Source organism: Rhinatrema bivittatum, chromosome 11 (genome assembly GCF_901001135.1).
Source record: "Rhinatrema bivittatum chromosome 11, aRhiBiv1.1, whole genome shotgun sequence".
Classification (NCBI taxonomy): domain Eukaryota; kingdom Metazoa; phylum Chordata; class Amphibia; order Gymnophiona; family Rhinatrematidae; genus Rhinatrema; species Rhinatrema bivittatum.
Window position 1 is genome coordinate 4165048 of NC_042625.1, and position 20013 is coordinate 4185060.

Sequence of the window (20013 nt, forward strand, 5' to 3'; positions counted from 1 at the left end):
TGCATCTTACTATCCTAAAGAAACTGTTGGAACTTAGTAAAAAATAGTCCAATCTGGATTGTGTAGCGTGAGCCCTAGAGAGATGCGTGAAATCCCGCTCAAGAGGGTGCAATATGCACCATACATCAACTAAATGCAGTGTTTTCTCTAAGAAGGGAAGCTCTTTACTTGGTACCCCCTGTCCTTTATCCGAGGAAGATTTGTCCCAAGCTGGATCTTTAACAGCATTGAAATCACCCCCCCCCCCCCCCACAAGTAACATATATTATCTATATAAGGAAGAAGTAAAGCATGTAGTTCTTGGAAGAATGAAGGATTGTACACATTTGGGGCATACATATTACATAAGATGAGAGGTGCCCGTTGAAATTCAGTCTCCAAAATCAAAAATCTATCTTTCGGGTCTTTTATTTCTTTCAAAATTTGAATGGGAAAGGACAGTCTGATCAGTATAGCTCTCCCAGCAGACTTAGTACTAGTAGAGGAAAAATGTACAGAGCCCACCCATCTTTGACTCAGTTTACCATGTTCGATGTCAGTCAGATGAGTCTCCTGCAGAAATGCGATATCTGCTGACTTCTTGCCAAGAACCTGCAATATCTTAGATCTTTTGATGGGAGAATTGATTCCCCCCACATTCCAGGAAAAGATGTTAGTATTGTGATTACTCATGATCAGTATCTGATTATATGTAACAAGAAAGTATAAAGAATTCTGTGATGAGGAGTGGGCCTCCCAGCTGAGCCCCCACCCCCCCCCCCCCACCCCCCAGGTTTTCCACTTTAAAGTTTCTTTCTTTAATGTAGCTGATTCTCTCTTCCCCCACTATGGCTGAGAGAGGTAGGCTTTGGACTAAAATGGTGCCCTGAGTGTGACGGAAAAAGTCTTTCTCAGACAACTATAACGTTTAACTGCATTGCCTGGGAATTGATCATGATATTAAAAAATGTTTAATCTATGCTTACATGTCTTCTAGTGTCATGAGACTTTGAAGATTTGGGTTTCTGGACATTTTTCAGACTTTTCTGATGTCAATTTTATTGTTAACATAAAAGCCATCAGCCTCAATTCCTTTGACATTGAGGTTGGTACCATCACCCCCTGGGCCCCCGACATCGAAAAAGGCCACATGCTGCACTGTGGAGTCAAGTTCAAGGCAGGACAGGCTGGTGTCTAAACATATTTTCTGTCCTCCGATTTCTCTGAATAAGGCAACCAGATTGAATGAGGAGTGAGAGCATCAGGCTCAGATTTTGAGACTTTTTATTTTTATTTTATTTATTTATTATTTTTTACTATACCGGCTTTCATGACATGGATCACATCAAACTGGTTTACATTTAACAAAGTGTGCAAGATAAGCGATAACTCAAACAACTGTAACAAGAGCATTGTAAGGAGAGTGACAGTTACAATAAAACAGGGAAATAAATAACTGGGACTTGGAGGTGAGAAGAGGGGGATTTAACTTACAGCAACTTATTTACAAGGTTACAAGATTGAGTCCGATTAAATGTGGTTTGTATAGTAAATGATAGTGTTAATAATGTGAAGGTGATGGCAGCGAATGACTAGGTTTGTTATTTAAAACCAATTTTTTATAGTATGGTTGAGATTCGGGTGTAGGTCTCAGTCGGAGCTTGGATAGTGTGGTTAAGATGTCTGGTGTAGGTCTCAGTCAGGGATTGGAAAGGCTTTTTTAAAAAGCCAAGTTTTCAGCCTTTTTCTAAATGTTGGAAGGCAGGGTTCTTGTCTCAGGTCCGCTGGGATGGAGTTCCATAATGGTGGACCTACGGTTGAGAATGCTCTGGCACTGAGAGATTTATGATGAATGGTTTTTGCGTGAGGCACCTGAAGAGATTCTTTGTAGGATTCTCTGATGGGTCTGATGGATGTGTGTTTTTTGAAGGGAATTTGTAAGTTGATCTGGGCTTGTTGGTGAATGACTTTGTAGATGGTGGTGATGGATTTGTATATGATTCTGTAATGGATCGGTAACCAGTGAAGGTCCTTGAGGATTGGGGTGATGTGGTCCATTCTCCTAGAGTTCGTCAGGATTCTGGCAGCTGTATTCTGGACCATTTGTAGAGGTTTGGTGTGGGAAGCTGGTAGACCTAGTAGTAGCGAGTTACAATAATCTAGTTTGGAGAAGATTATTGCTTGAAGAATTGTTCTGAAGTCCTGTGAGTGGAATAAAGGTTTTATTCTTTTTGGGATATGTAGTTTGTGAAAGCAATCTTTGGTGGTTTGGTTGATGAATGATTTTAAGTTGAGACGGTGGTCTATGATGGCTCCTAGGTCTCTTACGTGAGAGGTTTGAAGGAGAGATGGTGGCTGTGAAAGGGTGTTGTTGTTTTCCGGGGAAATAAGTAGAAATTCCGTTTTCGAGGCATTGAGAATTAGATTTAGATTGGTGAGGAGCTGCTGTCACTCCAAGCTGACCCTTTGAGAATAAAGAGAGATGCCCTTTCAAGTGCTATATGTTGGGGGACACAGCATTTGCAAGGGCTGTACTAAGTGGGCCTCGGGCAGCCTTCCACCCGGTTCGGGAGTAGCTTTTATACATCCCATTGGTCCTGAGTCCATCTGCTACACACTAGGAAATAGAGAAATTACTTACCTGATAATTTTGTTTTCCTTAGTGTAGACAGATGGACTAGTATCCCACCCATGGCTGCCGTCATTCATGGAATTCTCGGGCGACATCCCCAAGAGCAAGTTATTCACGGGTAAGCCAAGCTTTCCCTCCAATTAGAACACCCATCCTACCGGGTGTCGACGTTTCTTGGTTGAGGGCACTGGCGGTCTTCAGCTATAAGCAATTCAACCAGTTCAAGTTAATCAAGTTAACCAAGTTATAAAGTTAATCAAGTTATACAAGTTATTCAGCCACACATATATCCACAATTGCTTTTCGAGGAGAATACTGAAGAGCTGCACTTCTACAGGGGTATATGTACTAGGGCTGACATCAGATTGAAATCTGATCCGTCTCCAACTGCTTTCAGGAGTACACTATACCCATTGGTCCTGAGTCCATCTGTCTACACTAAGGAAAACGAAATTATCAGGTAAGTAATTTCTCCAATTCTTAACCTCCTTGGATTTTACGGAGCTTTGTCTGCACATTCCTTTAAGAGAGAATCAGTGCTTCCTGCACTTTGTAGTGTTGGGCCAGCATTTTTAGTTCCAGGCCCTACCTTTCAGTTTAGCAACAACTCCAAGGACCTTCTCAAAGTAATTTTATTTATTTATTTATTTAAAATCTTTTCTATACCATCGTTCAGTGGATTACCGTCACAATGGTTTATATAGAAGCACATATAGTAAATTGTATATGCATCTGTTCCTATTATTAATAATGGAGGTGCCTGATAAGCTCGGTAACATGGTTTCATAATAATGGCTATATGTTCAGTGTTGTCTAATCTGACCTGTGACTACAATAAAGACTGTTAGATTTATACATTCAATTAAGAGGTGCAATAAACAAACCATGACGTACATACATATAATGTACTAGTGCTGTATAAAGATTTTGTGTGTACAGCTTTCAGTGTGTTTCTTTCTTGCTCTCTTGTGAATAAGCTTCTCTAAAGAGCCATGTCTTTAAGCTCTTTTTGAAAGTCTTGAAATCTCTCTGTAGTCTTACCTCTGTGGACATGGTGTTCCACAGTATCGGTCCGGCCAATGATAGTGCTCTATCTCTGATTTGTGTTAGTTTTGCAGTTTTGACTGAGGGGATGGTTAGGAGGGCTTTGTTGGCAGATCTCAGGTTTCTTTGTGGGACATGGACGCAGAGTGCTGTGTTTAGCCATTCAGCTTTTTCGTCATGGATTAGTTTATGTATAATGCAAAGGGTTTTATATTTTACCCTGTATTCAATTGGCAGCCAGTGTATTTCAGCTAGCGTTTCAGTGATATGATCTCTTTTTCTTTTGCCTGTCAAAATTCTTGCAGCTGAGTTTTGGAGTATTTGGAGTGGTATTATTGTCGTGTATGGTAATCCTAATAGTAGGGCATTACAGTAGTCTGTGCTTGCAAATATTAAAGCTTGTAGGACAGTTCGGAAGTTCGTTTGATGGTTTAAGTTTTCTTAGGACCATTAGTTTGGCATATCCTTCTTTGATTTCAATTTTCTGATTGTTTTTTAGTAGTATCGGAGATTGGATGACTGTCATGTTTTTTCGTTCAAGATGTAGGAATTCAGTTTTTTCTGTGTTAATGACTAGCTCCATTTGGTTTAGTAGTTTAATGATGTCACGGTACATGATTGCTAGGTTTAGTGTTTTTTCCAGTGAGTCTTCGATTGGTAGTAATAATTGAATATCATCGGCGTATATGTAGTGTATGATCCCCAGGCCCGCTAGAAGAAGGCACAGTGGAAGTAGGTAAATATTAAAGAGTGAAGCAGAGAGTGCTGATCCTTGTGGTACTCCAGTTACTAGATTTATTTTCTCTGACAATGTGTTTTTTATTGAACTTGATAATATCTGTTACTTAGGTATGATCTGAACCAGGCTTTAGTTTTTTCCTTTAATCCAATTTCGTCTAGTCTTTTTAGCAGTATGTCATGATTTACTGTGTCAAAGGCAGAGGATAGGTCAAGCATTAGAAGGATGTAATGTTTACCATTGTCAAACCCTCTCATTATGCTGTCAGTCAATGAGAGAAGTAAGGTTTCGGTGCTGTAATGTTTGCTATGAGGGGTACAGTATATTATTGTTGTCTAGGTTCAGCTAATTGTTTCTGAACGATTTTTTCTATTAATTTTGCTATTAGTGGCAGATTTGATACTGGTCTGAGGTTACGCAGTGTAAGTGGGTCACTGTTCTTTTTCTTTATTATTGGTTTAATTATTGTTCCTTTCAGGTTATCTGGAAGGGATCCTTCCTCTAAGGAGAGGTTTATGACTTTTGTTAATGTGGGGGAGACTATGTTGGCTAGTTTGTATTTGTCGCGCTCATTCGGCGCACAGCTCCTCCGAGTCTGCTCCGCTTTTAAATGCCTCCCCTTTGGTACTTTTCCGACGTCGTGACGTCAGCAGCGACGCCAAAGGGGAGGGGCGCGGGCTGCTCTTCCGGGTCCATCGGGGCCGTGCGATCCGGGGCTGCGGCATCTGTAAAGAAAAGAGAGAGAGGAGAGACGGGAGACAAAGGAGGGAAAGGTTAGTAGGCGCATTTTTTTTTAATAGAGTGGCTTGGTGGCTGTAAGGGAGGAGCGGGTGGGAGACACTGCCGTTTGATTGGGCCTCGGCGTCAGCTGAGGCAGACGGGCAGAAGGAGTGGTTGAGGTGGCACTGTGCAAGAAGAGATTTTGGTCCATCCTTACCTTAATGATTGGTTGTTACAGGCAAAGTCACTTCAAGAGAGCATATCAGCCCCTCAAAAGGTAGTACAGTTTTTGCAGCACTTGGGGTGGATAGTCAATTTCCTCATGAACAAACTCGTGCCATCCCAGAAGCTGGAGCATCTGGGCCACTGTTTGATACAGGAATGGGTCATGTTCGAATGAAAGAGCAAAGGATCCAGAAGTTGATTGGTGAAGTCCAAATGTGGTGGGCCAGGAGTCAGAGAGTATGGTCAGCTCGATGGTGGCAGTATTGGATCTTGTGCCATGGGCAAGGGCTCACATGAGTCCTCTCCAGACAGCCTTGCCATCCAGATGGAATCCATAGTACCAGGCTTTTCCATTCATCTCCAGGTAACCCGGAATCAGTCAGTCTGCTATGGTAGTTGGAGCACAAGCACTTGAAACAAAGAATGGATCTGGAGATCCCAACATGGGTGGTAATGACATCAGATGCCAGTCTCTCTGAGTGGGGGGAGGGGTGGGGCACATTGTCGAGCTAGTTGTTTAGGGACAGTGAACTCCAGAAGAAACAGGTTGGTCTGTCAACCTTTGGAGACCAGGATGATTCGTCCAGCTCTTCTGGAATTTGTTCCTCAGCTACGGAATCAGGCATAAAAACAGATAACATAAGGTTGACATACTGGGTCAGTATCCTGATTCCAGCAGTGACTAATCCAGGTCACAAGTAACTGGCAGGATCCCAACGGGTAGATAGATTTCATGCTGCTAATCTCAGGAATGAGCAGTGGATTTCTGAAACTCCACCTTAATAATGGTTTATGGACATTTCCTCCAGGAACTTGTCCAAACCTTTTTTAAACGCAGCTATAATAGCAGTTTTCACAACATCCCCTGGCAATGAATTCCAGAGCTTAATTTTACATTGAGTAAAGAAATATTTTCTCTTATTAGTTTAAATGTATGACTTAGTAACTTCATTGTGTGTCCCGTAATCTTTTACTTATTTAAAAAGTAAACCACCCATTCACATTTATTAAGAACATAAGAAATTGCCATGCTGGGTCAGACCAAGGGTCCATCAAGCCCAGCATCCTGTTTCCAACAGAGGCCAAAACCAGGCCACATGAAACTGGCAATTACCCAAACACTAAGAAGATCCCATGCTACTGATGCAATTAATAGCAGTGGCTATTCCCTAAGTAAAATTGATTAATAGCCATTAATGGGCTTCTCCTCCAAGAACTTATCCAAACCTTTTTTGAACCCAGCTACACTAAATGCACTAACCACATCCTCTGGCAACAAATTCCAGAGCTTTATTGTGCGTTGAGTGAAAAAGAATTTTCTCTGATTAGTCTTAAATGTGCTACTTGCTAACTTCATGGAATGCCCCCTAGTCCTTCATTTATTCGAAAGTGAAAATAACCGAGTCACATCTACTCGTTCAAGACCTCTCATGATCTTAAAGACCTCTATCCTATCCCCCCTCAGCCGTCTCTTCTCCAAGCTGAACAGCCCTAATCTCTTCAGCCTTTCCTCATAGGGAAGCTGTTCCATCCCCTTTATCATTTTGGTTGCCCTTCTCTGTACCTTCTCCACCGCAACTATATCTTTTTTTAGATGCGGCGACCAGAATTGTACACAGTATTCAAGGTGTGGTCTCACCATGGAGCGATATAGAGGCATTATGACATTTTCCGTTCTATTAACCATTCCCTTCCTAATAATTCCTAACATTCTATTTGCTTTTTTGACTGCTGCAGCACACTGAGCTGACGATTTTAAAGTATTATCCACTATGATGCCTAGATCTTTTTCCTGGGTGATAGCTCCTAATATAGAACCTAACATCGTGTAACTACAGCAACGGTTATTTTTCCCTATATGCAACACCTTGCACTTGTCCACATTAAATTTCATCTGCCATTTGGATGCCCAATCTTCAAGTCTTGCAAGGTCCTCCTGCAATGTATCACAGTCTGCTTGTGATTTAACTACTCTGAATAATTTTGTATCATCTGCAAATTTGATAACCTCACTCGTCGTATTCCTTTCCAGATCATTTATATATATATTGAAAAGCACCGGTCCAAGTACAGATCCCTGAGGCACTCCACTGTTTACCCTTTTCCACTGAGAAAATTGACCATTTAATCCTACTTTCTGTTTCCTGACTTTTAACCAGCTTGTAATCCACAAAAGGACATCGCCTCCTATCCCATGACTTTTTAGTTTTCGTAGAAGCCTCTCATGAGAGACTTTGTCATACGCCTTCTGAAAATCCAAATACACTACATCTACCGGTTCACCTTTATCCACATGTTTATTAACCCCTTCAAAAAAATGAAGCAGATTTGTTGGGCAAGACTTCCCTTGGGTAAATCCATGTTGACTATGTTACATTAAATCATGTCTTTCAATATGCTTTACAATTTTGTTCTTGAGAATTGTTTCCACTATTTTTCCCGGCACTGAAGTCAGGCTCACTGGTCTATAATTACCTGGATCGCCCCTGGAGCCTTTTTTATATATTGGGGTTACATTAGCCACCCTCTAGTCTTCAGGTACAATGGATGATTTTAATGATAGGTTACAAATTTTAACTAATAGATCAGAAATTTCATTTTTTAGTTCCTTCAGAACCCTAGGATGCATACCATCCGGTCCAGGTGATTTGCTACTCTTTAGTTTGTCAATCTGGCCTACTACATCTTCCAGGTTCACAGTGATTTCGTTCAGTTCGTCTGACTCATCACCCCTGAAAACCATCTCCGGAACTGGTATCTCCCCAACATCCTCATTTGTAAACACGGAGGCAAAGAATTCATTTAGTCTTTCTGCAATGGCCTTATCTTCCCTAAGAGCCCCTTTAACCCCTCTGTCATCTAATGGTCCAACCGACTCCCTCACAGGTTTCTTGCTTTGGATATATTTAAAAAAGTTTTTATTATGAGTTTTTGCCTCTATGGCCAATTTCATTTCAAATTCTCTCTTCGCCTGTCTTATCAATGTTTTACACTTAGCTTGACAATGCTTATGTTGTATCCTATTTTCTTCAGATGGATCCTTCTTCCAGTTTTTGAAGGATTTTTTTTGGCTAAAATAGCCTCTTTCACCTCACCTTTTAACCATGATGGTAATCGTTTTGCCTTCCTTCCACCTTTCTTAATGCGCGGAATGCATATGGACTGCGCCTCTAGGATTGTATTTTTAAACAATGTCCATGCCTGTTGAACACTTTTAACCTTTGCAGCTGCACCTTTCAGTTTTTTTCTAACTATTTTTCTCATTTTATCAAAGTTTCCCTTTTTAAAATTTAGTGTTAGAGCTGCAGATTTACTTATTGTCCCCCTTCCAGTTATTAGTTTAAATTTGATCATGTTATGATCACTGTTGCCAAGTGGCCCCACCACCGTTACACCGTTCTACTCCACTCATTTAATAGACCTCTAATAATATCTCCCCTCAGCTGTTTCTTCTCAAAGCTTGAAGAGTCCTAATCTCTTTAGCCTTTCCTTATAGGGGAATCGTTCCATCCCCTTTATCATTTTGGTCGCCATCAGGGCAATGTTAAACAATGCCACAGCAGTAGTTTACATAAACTATCAGGGAGGTAACAGAAATCCTCAAGTGGTTTTGGAAATCGACCTGCTCCTTGCTTGGAGAAAAGAGAATCTGAAGGCCTTGATAGTATTTCACTTAGCGGGAGTGGACAATATTGAAGCAGATTACCTCAGTCGCAGTATTCCAAGATGGAACCAGAATCTACCATGAAGACCTGATATGATTAACTCCTCTCAAGAACCAAGACACATTTAGATGCAAAGACAGTGGTCATTCCTGAATGCACCCCCTATAATATTCGAGAGCTGCCATCTGTACCCTCAAGATTCTATTTCTCTGAAACTTCTTACCTTGAAGACAGTTCAGCTAGAGTCTGAGAGTTGCAGGCTCTTTCTTTAGGGAGCCTTTCTTGTTGATTACCAAGGAGTCTGTCCACATTTGCATGGTTCCTTCCTTTTTGCCAAAGGCGGTCTCTGTTTTTCATTTAAATCAGTTGATTCCCTTCCCTTTCTTTATCTTTCTTTATTAGAGTTGTGAATCGCCTAAAACAATACACTAGACAATGTACAAAAAAAACAAGAATAACAAATAACTTGAAAACAGTCTCAAACACATATATGTAAGTCTGAGGCATCAGAAATAACAGTGGGAAAGAGCTTAATTCAATGTCCCAATGTCTAGTAGTATGCCTGTTTAAAACTCTTTTGAAAATAAGGCCGTTCAAACATTTTCAAACCTTCAACCAAGTGTAGAGCCTCTGGAAAGGAATTCCAGAGGATAGGAGCTGCGACAGAGCAGGCACTGTCTCTAGTGTTGCATAGTCTCATGTGATGCACCAACGGAATGTCCATCAGGCCTTGTCGAGCGGAGCACAATTGTCTTGTGGAACAATACGTATGAAGCAAGGCATTGCTTCAAGGTGACACAGAGGAGGAATTCAATTTGAAAGCAATAACAGTAATAACAATATTTTGTTTTAAGTCTTCTTTGTGCCTTGGATGTCAGATGGCTGCTGGTAAGATATCTCAAGGTTACTTATGCATTTCAGAGGTCAGATCATCTTTTCATTTTCTACTATGGATGCAGAAGGGTGAAGCAGCCACTAGGGTTATGGTGGCACTTTGGATTAAGGAAATGATTATGGCCATTTGTATTGATTCTGATGCTTCTTTGCCCAAGCAGGTACGGATGCATTCCACAAGAGCTCAGGCTGCTTCTTGTGCCAAGCTAAGATTGATATCTCTCTTGCAGATTTATAAGATAGAAACTTGGTCTTCCTTACATAACATTTGCTTGGATATCAGAGTCCGGGAAGAGGCCTCCTTTGTCTTAGCAGTTTTGCAAGGGCCTGGGGCAGTATCCCACCATTTTAGGGATTAGCTTGAGTACATCCCACTGATCTGACTGGATGAAGAAAACTGTGAAATTACTTCTTACCTAATAATTTACTTTCCCTGATTCCAGTCAGACCAGTCCAGGACCTTGTCTTTGCTGCCACATTTTTCCTTCCCTTCTGAAGATTTCAAAGATATGTGTAATGGGGAGGAAAGTTAAAAAAGGGATAGCATTAAGATCCTTCCATTGCTATGCTGGTGTGTGCGTGAGTGGTTCCTTTTGTATGTTGTGAGACTTCTTTCTTACCTTTTAATGGGTCTTCTGGAAGTCTTATTGGGGAAAAAAGACAATGAGATAGATCACAGTTCAATTCTGTGGTTGAGTTGTATAGTCAATTATTGGAAATAGTTGTCCACAGTTAGCTTGTTACAGAAATACTGGCAGGCTGGTGTCAGCACTGATGCATACAAGGAGTGACATCAGCAAGCCTGTTGATCTCCATCTGCTGGTCAGTGAGCATAATCCACTGGACTCAAGGACAGAAAATTATCAAGTAAGAAGTAATTGCTCTTTTCCTTCTACTTAGATAGAACTGAGGATTTCCGCAAGTCTTCACAATTCTTCATGACTTCTGAACTAAATAGATCTGACTTGCCTGTTAGCAAACATGCCATGGCAAATTGAATTTGATTGCATTTCAGTTTATGGTAAAAACATGTCAATATTCACAATATAAGAGCAATGGCTGACACCAAAGCTCACCTGGGTTCTTCCTCTGTCAAACTTGGAGCTCAGAACATACACTGTCACTTCTTATTATTGCCTAGATACTGACTTCCATAGGGACAAAACTGTTGGATGATCAGTTTTAAAGAACCTTTTCAAAGTGTTAAAAAACAACATTTTGTCGCTGACACCATATTGCAAACACCCAGATTGTGCAGGCTGTTTTGGAGGTATTGAAATCTGGGTACTTCAAAACAACCCTTAACTTCATAGTCCCCCTCATGTGGGACTGACATTCCTGCTTGTCCATAGGGAAAGCAAAGTTGCTTATCTATAACTGGTGTTCTTTGTTGACAGCAAGATAAGTCAATCACCCATCCCCTCCCATCTCCCCTTGAAGTTACAAAAATACATATATTTTTAAATTTAAACTTTCATATATAACTGAAGGGACCTCAGAGCAGCCCCCACATGTGCTCAGTAGCAGCATAAACGTTTTACTAGCTGTAGCTAGGGAACCATCCATGCTCAATGCTGTCAATCCCATATGTGTGATTTACTTAAACTGCTATCCATGGATAATACTAGTTACAGGTAAGCAATTTTGCTTTCTTACGCTACAAATGCATTCATTGTACTTAGCTAGATGGCTAAGTTCTTCTACAGAATTAGTGAATCCTGCTGTGTCTTTATAATGGGGCAATTTTCAAAACTATCCACTTTAATGCAAAGTTTGCAGTTTAACTGCAGGCTTTGCATCAGTTTTCAAAGGGAAAATATCTGCATACTTTCCCTTTGAAAATTGCCTGTAAGCATTTGCATCTACTTTTTCTGAGGATACTTTTTCCATTGAAAATAATGCATAAATATTTGAAAATTTAATCTGTGTTTTAATTCCCTTCTTTAACCACACTCTTGGGATTACCTACTCTTATTGTGGCTGAAATGTTGATCCTTATGCATACTTTTAACCAGGTAGGGTGAAGGCAATTTTCAATCACATTACTCTGATTGCTTTTGAAAATTGCTCTTCCAAAGCTAGTGTTTCCTTTTATCAGCAAAAATGGTAATATCAGTCTGTCTTAGCGTCCAGTCAGATGAATCCAGAACAAGTGGGGATGCATTCCTACCAGTAGATGGAGACAGAATAACTGATGTCATAGTATATACACTCCTGCAGTTACATAAACCTGCCAGTATTCTCTGTCTCCAGCAGATGGTGGATATTCATCTCCCCACTGGAGATTGCTTCATTTTAAAATAAAGGAGAATTAAGGATAAAATTCGCCTCACTCTCCCGCAGTGATACCAAATGTTCCCTCCCCCAGTAGAGAATTCCTGAGGTGATTTCTATGGTCCCTCAGATGGTCCCTTTGTCCAGTAATTGGTTTTGCCGGTATGGACTTAGCTGCTTGAGCAGCTGAAAGGCAGCGTATGCAGGAAGCCAAGCGAGGCAGTGACTGCACATGCCCTCTCCCCCCGCAGCCAGAGACTATTTCTGTGCTCAGTCAGGTACAGCTGAGCTCTGGTAAGTTTAAAAAAAAAAAAAGAGATATAGAGACTTGGCAGGAGGTTTTTTGTTATATAGGGTTTCCTCCCCCCAGTCTCCGTGCTTGGCTTGTTGGTCCGACATTCGTTCCGCTCCATGGGAGGTCAAGGGATGTGGGCAGCCAGGCAGGCTGAGCAGCCTCCTTAGGCGAGGCTTTTCGCTGCACTCCATGTGGTAGGCTGCAACAGCTTTTCGCACGCTTTCTAAGCATGCCATCTACAGCATTGTTTGTCTGGCATGTACATCTCGTTGTGCACTGAGATTTTGGGTGCACAGTGGGGCCTTGTAGTCTGTGCGCCCACGTTAAGCGACACGTAGTGGCCGCGTGCTTACCTATGTGCACAAGTAGTACTGGGCTCTTAAGTTTTTTGTGTGCTTAATTTTTGGCCGCTTCGGTAAGCACCTAGGTGTGTGCATATAAGTGTTAGATGAATAATTTCTAGGCGCCTAGCTGAGCACCCATCCTAAACGAAAAAAAACTACACACACACGCCTCCGGTCGCTGCTCGGTGCGTTGTTGGCCATCATGGCACCTGTGCCTAAGAAGCCTAAGTGTCTTTCTCTTTGCACTGCTTGTTATATTATTAATTATTATTATTTAATTCTTTTCTATACCGACATTCATGACACAAGTCCTATCACATCGGTTTACATCAAACATGGGATATTTAACATTAACACTAATCGTAACTAGAGAGCCACTGATAGAGTTAAGGGAAGAGGTAAGTTACAATGAATGAGGGTTACTGGAACTTGGAGGTTGGAAGAGAGTAAGCAGAGAGGAATGGTTGAGTAACAGTATAAATATATGGAATCACAACAGTAAGAGGAACAGATGAATGAAATATGTTATAACAATAGTATATACAAAATAAATATGTAGAACAAAATAAAATATCGAGTGAGGAATATAACATTACTGATTAGATGGTTAAGGATAGGCTTGTTTGAACAGCCATGTCTTTTTTTTTTTAAAGGTCAGTGGGCAATGTTCCTGGCATAGGTCAGGAGGCAAGGTGTTCCAAAGGGATGGCCCAACTGCGGAGAAGGCACATTCCCTAGTGGAGGTGTGAAGAATGGATTTGAGAAGGGGGGGGGGGGGGGGGGGAAATGTGTAGGGTTCCTTTATAAGCAGTTCTAACTGGTCTTTTTGAAGTGTGGAGTCGTAGTGGGATTTTTTTTAGCTGGAGCGAGTGCTGATTGTGGATGGTTTTGTGAATTATAGTGAGAGACTTATATACAGGCATCTCAGCTAGGAGTGCTCACTGATTTGTGCCAGTGCTGTTTGGAGGCTTAGGGTGAATTGTCTTCCACTGATTTCACTAAGCCTGGTTCTTCCCAGCCAGATGTGGGACTGGGTAAAGACGATTCAGATGGGGCACCTGATTTTGGAACTCCCCTAAGATAGCTCAGTGTGTACACCTCGGGTCCCTTTTGATCTGGATGCTTCTACTTTTTCATGGGTAGAATTTTTCCAGGGGTTGCAGTCCTTTCTTCAGGTGCAGGCCTCTTCCCTGTCCCATGTTCCTAGAGCAGAGGCGCAGAGGGAAACCCTTGCCTGGATTTTTTTGTTGGGTACCAGCGGGTCCTCTGGATGGAGATCCGGACGGCACAGATGATGCCGATCCTGCCTCTCTTGAGGATGGTGAAATTCCCCTGGATTAAAACCTTATGGAACTATTTTGCGTTTCCAACTGCCAGCTCTGATTTCTCAGACCTTGAAAATTGCTTGGAGTTCCTGGGGCAGATTCAGTATCTGAGCCAAAGAGAAATCCCATTTTGGTTTCCTTGCAATAAAGTCTCTTGTTTTTTCCCCATGATGGAGGCCATTCAGGAATTCATTGATCTTGAGTAGGGAGCCCCAGCGGATATTTTCAAAGGGGGTCAGATTTTGGAAAGCCTGTACCCTCTGGATCCAGTGGTAAGAGAGCACATATATTTTTCCCAAGGTAGAAATGCTCTTGTGTGTGCAGTCTCCAAGCGAATCACTATTACGTGGAAGAAGAAGCGACCTTGAAGGATTCTCATGCTAAAAAGATTGAGACTATCCTTAAGCAAGCATTTGAAGCCATGACAATTATCTTGCAGATCGCTTCTTGTTATTCCTTGGTGGCTCGCTCTTATTTGCTTCTTTCCCAGATGGTTATGACTCTAGGGTGAACTCCAGGGCAGTTGTGGAACCAGCTGCTGACTTCTTGGTGGAGGCTGGCTGTGATTTGGTCTGCATTTCAGCCAGAGGAGTGGCTTTGATATTAGCGGCCAGTTATATTTGAGAAATTGGTTGGTTGATGCGACCTCCAAGGCTAACCTCACCAAATTGCCCTTTAACAGCTCGCCTTTGGTTGCGAGTTGAAGAAACTGGCCAATAAGTGGAGTGAATCTCCGGTTCCTCATTTGCCAGAGGATAAGAAGCAGGCGCAGCGCTCCCTTCACATAAGAGGTCATGCTAGAGGATCCAAGTGTTTTCGACCCTGTAGAGGAGCAACCTTCAGAGGACTCAACCCTTCAGTGGTTCTCAGTCCTTTCATCCCCAACAACCCAGAAGAGGTGCAAGCTCAGATGGTGGAGCCTCCCAGTGAAGGTTTGCCGACCCGCCCTCAGGAACAGAATATAGGGGGATGCCTCTCTCTTTTATCAGAGGTGGGTCGAAATTACATCGGAATATGCGTTGAGGTTTCACAATGTTCCTTGGGGCGTGTTTGTGGTGTCTCCTTGCCACTCATCACAAAAAAAAAGGCAGTGGAAAATGCATTGGCAAGGCTCCTCACTATGAGGGCTGTGATCCCAGTGCCCATATCTCAAGAAAATGCAGGGCAATTTTTTTATTTTGTTGTGCCAAAGGAGGAGGGCTCTTTTCTTCCTATCCTGAATCTCAAAGGCATCAGTCTTCATCTGCGAGTGAAGCATTTTCGCATGAAGACATTGCGCTTGGTGATAATGGCCATGCAGTCGGGGTAATTTCTTGCCTCTCTGGATCTGTCAAAGGCATATCTTCCACATTCCCATCAGATTGTAACATCAATGCTTCCTGTGGTTCGCAGTTCTGGGACACCACTTTCAGTTTCGGGCGCTCCTCTTGATCTGGCCACTGCTCCCAGAACCTGTTCCAAGGTAATGGTGGTAGTTGTGGCAGAGTTGAGAGAGGATGGATTCCTAGTACACCCGTATTTGGATGACAGGCTGATTCGCGCCAAATCACTGGAAGAGAGCTGCCTGATTATTCGCAAGGCAATTTCCCTAATGTGGAAGCTCGGCCAGGTGGTGAACCTAGCCAAGAGCTGTCTTCAGCCTACTCAGTTGCTGGAATACCTGGGGATTCAGTTCGACACAAAGCAGGCCAAGGTGTTCCTGCCTGAAGCTCAAATTCAGAAGTTGCTAGCTCAACTCTGTCTGTTGTTGAACATTCTGCGTCTGACATATGGTTTTACCTGCAGATCTTTGGCTTAATGGCGGCCCCCTGGAAGTTGTGCTGTGGGCAAGGGCACATATGTGTCCTCTTCAGCTCTCCCTGCTGTCTTGGCATAATCCGCAGTCTTAGGACTACTCGATTCTGCTCCACCTGTCAATGGAGGTCTTTTCCCAGCTGCAGTGGTGGCTGCAGGTAGATCATCTATGGAAGGGAGTTTCGCTATCCCCTCCAGATTAGATAGTCCTGACAATGGATGTGAGTCTCCTTGGAGAGCTCACTGTCAGTAGCTGATGGTGCAAGGGCACTGGAGTGCAGAGTGTCTCTCTGGAACATCAATTGCCTGCAGGCCAGGGCGGTCCAGATGGCATGTTTACAGTTTGGTGACAGGGTGGAGGGACACTTGGTCTGCATAATGTCGGACAATGCAACAATTGTGGCTTAAGTCAATCAGCAGGGAGGTACCAAAAGCTAGCAACGGTCACAGGAACTAGATCATCTTATGGAATGGGCTGAGGTGTATCTCCAGATGATCTCAGCCTCGCATGCTAAGACAACGTAAGAGCAGACTTTCTCAGCAGGGAGAGTCTGGACTCAGGAGAGTGGGCATTGTCAGACGAGGACTTTCAGCTGATTTGGGATCACTGGGGTTTCCCATTCCTAGACTTGTTGGCGACTTTGCGCACTGTGTAAGTTTTGTGATTCTTCAGCCGCAGAAGAGATCTGAGGTCATTGGGGATCAATGCCCTAGTGCAGGAGTGGCTGGAAGACAAGTTGCAGTATGCCTTTCCTCCATGGCCCAAGTTGAGCAGATTGTTTCGAAGGATCATACACCATAGAGGGATGGGCTCTTGGTTGCTCCAAATTGGCCCAGGATTCCATGGCATGCAGATCTGCGGAGGCTCCTGGTTCGCCTTTTCGACTTCTGGCACACAGGAACCTGTTGCAGCAGGGGCCTGTCCTTCACATAGATTCGATTCAATTTTGTCTTACAATATGCTCAGTTGCTGAAACATGGATACTCTGCGGCAGTGATCTCCACTTTGCTAAGAGCTAGAAAGTTCTCCATTTCCTTGGCCTATGTGCAGATTTGGAGAGTGTTTGAGGCCTGCTTCGAGGATAAGAACATAAGAATATGCCATACTGGGTCAGACCAAGGGTCCATCAAGCCCAGCATCCTGTTTCCAACAGTGGCCAATCCAGGCCATAAGAACCTGGCAAGTACCCAAAAACTAAGTCTATTCCATGTTACCATTGCTAATAATAGCGGTGGTTATTATATGTCAACTTAATTAATAGCAGGTAATGGACTTCTTGTCCAAGAACTTATCCAGTCCTTTTTTAAACACAGCTATACTAACTGCACTAACCATATCCTCTGGCAACAAATTCCAGAGTTTAATTGTGCGTTGAGTGAAAAAGAACTTTCTCCAATTAGTTTTAAATGTGCCACATGCTAACTTCATGGAGTGCCCCCTAGTCTTTCTATTATCCGAAAGTAAAAAAACGATTCACATCTACCCGTTCTAGACCTCTCATGATTTTAAACAACTCTATCATATCCCCCCTCAGCCGTCTCTTCTCCAAGCTGAAAAGTCCTAACCTCTTTAGTCTTTCCTCATAGAATCACGGTACTCTTCCTTGTTTGGTCAAGATACCATTCATTTTGGAATTTTTGCAGGATGGCTTGAATAAAGGCTTGGCCCTTTATTTCTTAAGGGTATAAGTACAAAGGTTCTCGCCTTTTTCAAGGGTCCGGTCGATGTGGATCTTTGTTGGCTCATTCTAATGTGGTCTGTTTTCTGAAAGGAGTGGAACATCTTTACCTTCCTTTACGTTTCCTGTGCCCCTAAGGAGTCTCAATTTGGTTTTGCATTTTTTGGTAGGCCCTATGTTTCGATCGCCATGTACTCTGTCCTTGTGGTTTCTGACCTTGACAACAGTGTTTCTTGTGGCAAATTGTTTTGCACGTAGGGTTTCCAAGGTGCAGGCCTTGTCTTGCCAGGAGCCGTTTCTCGTTTTACCGAAAGTGGTCTCTGAGTTTCAATTGAACCAGTCTGTCTTCCTGCCATCTCTGGTCAGGAAGAGAGATGTAGAAGAGTCACTTCTGTTTCGGCCCTTGGATGTCAAGCAGCATATTGTCAGGTGTAGGGAGGTCACTGGGCTTTTGCGTAGGTCGGGTTGCGTGTTTTCCCTCCATAGTGGTATTAGACAGGAAGAGCCAGTCTTGCGGGCTACAATAGCTCACTGGATTTAGGAGATAGTAACGACCGCATACGTGGATGCTGGGAAGCTGTTGCCTAGTTCAGTTCGGGCCCATTCCACTTGAGCTCAGACAGTGTCATGAGCAGAAGTTAGATTGTTGTCTCCTGTCAACATTTGCCCAGCTGCAACATGGTCCTCCTTACACACTTTTCCAGGTATTATTATCTGGATGTGCAAGCCCAGGAGGACACAGCCTTTGCATTTGCCCCCTGCCCTATTCGAGAGTAGCTTGGGTACATCCCACTTGTTCTGGAATCATCTGACTGGACACTAAGAAATGAGAAATTACTACTTACCTGATAATTTCCTTTTCTTTAAGTCTGTCAGATGAATCCAACTTCCCTCCCTTGGCTGCTGTATGATTGCATAATGATCCTCCTGTGTGCCTACGTGTTATGGGTTTACTGGTAAGTGTTACTCCAGTTCCTAGATTAGTGTTATTACATTCTTGTCTGAGCTCAATGTTGCATGTTGGTTGAGTATTGTAATGGTTATCTGTTTTTCATGAAGTTTTTTGCTAGTCTGTCCACAGATGCTTTTGAAAAGAATACTGGCAAGCCGATGTAACTGCAGGAGGGTATATACTGAGACGTCAATTACTCCGTCTCCATCTGCTAGTAGGAATGCATAACCTATGTATTCTGGATTCACCTGACTGACCTAAAGAAAAGAAAATTATGAGGTAAGTCGTAATTTCTCATTTGCTCCTTCTTCCACATTATTGATGAAAGCATTAAATAATAGTGGCCCAATAAGAATATATACCATTAATTAAGATCCTTTGTAGCATCCCTTTCAAATCAGTTCCTAATCCACTTACAAATGTTGTCCTTAAACCTCTTCTTCCTTCATTTGAAAATCAGCTTTTTGCCGCATCAAACATTTCAGCAAAATCCAGAAACTCTATCAATCATGTTTTTCCATATCAGGTTGGTGACTGACATTTTCATAAAGACCAATAAGGTTGGTCTGATGGGTCATGTTATTCCTGAACCCATGCTGATTCTCATTAATCATTCCCCTTCCCTCCAAGCAATCATCTGCTTTCTTAGTGTAACTTTCTGGGTTTTCCCTAGAATTGATGTTTAGTTTATTGGTCTGTAGTTTTTTAGTTCTGATTTGATTCCTTTTTGATTATGGGCACTTCATATTCTCTTAGCTAGTCTTGGGAAACCCTCCTATCCTAAATTAAATTGACTCCTGAAAAAATTGAAATAGTCAAGCAACCACTTAATTCCTGTAGTTTCCTTGGATGGATTCCTGTATGATCCTGCCATGATTTTGTTTAGAAGCTCGTTCAAAGTCAGCTAACTCGTGACTAAACTGAACCTAAAATTGGTCGGTCAACCCTGAGCCTAGTTACAGATTGATTAGGCAGTCAGGCACTTTGAATTTTGAACATGGAGTTGCCCTATAAGCTGCATTAGTGTAACAAGTTCTTTTTCTCGAGGGATGAGTGCTTTCTGCAGTGTGGAGCATTGTTGTATGTCTGTTCTTCCTGCATCCTAAAGTTCTGATGCACTGTTGAAGGTGTATGACTCCAAGATCTCTCAAATCTCTATGATGGTAGGATATGATACTCTAGCTGACATGAAATTCTCTTTCTGTGCAGCCCAAGCTCACGCCTCAGGAAAAACTGAAGCTGCGAATGCAGAAAGCTCTTAACAAGCAGTGTAAGAATGGGCATCTTGCTCATAAATCTCCTCTGTTCTCCTCACGTGTACCTGGTGTTTTTCTCTCCCATGCAGATGGCGTAGTCCTTGCATGCACTCAGCTCCTTTCCCTTCACACCTTCGTAAAGTCATCACATGCATGTGGTACATTTCCTTTCACACTCATGTGGAATTCTTGCAGA

General features: G+C 42.5%; 1 protein-coding gene across 9 annotated transcripts in view; it reads left to right on the forward strand.

The window, feature by feature from the left end:
- Positions 1 to 20013, forward strand: part of CLASRP (CLK4 associating serine/arginine rich protein) — a 531120-nt gene that overhangs the window by 395232 nt on the left and 115875 nt on the right. For all 9 annotated transcript variants that reach the window (XR_003859212.1, XR_003859213.1, XR_003859215.1 and 6 more), the window contains one exon: positions 19771 to 19831. Coding sequence is in view for 4 of the 9 variants with exons in the window: in XM_029620007.1 (XP_029475867.1) it covers positions 19771 to 19831 (61 nt within the window). In the remaining 5 variants the exon portion in view is untranslated. The remainder of the gene's footprint in view (positions 1 to 19770; positions 19832 to 20013) is intronic.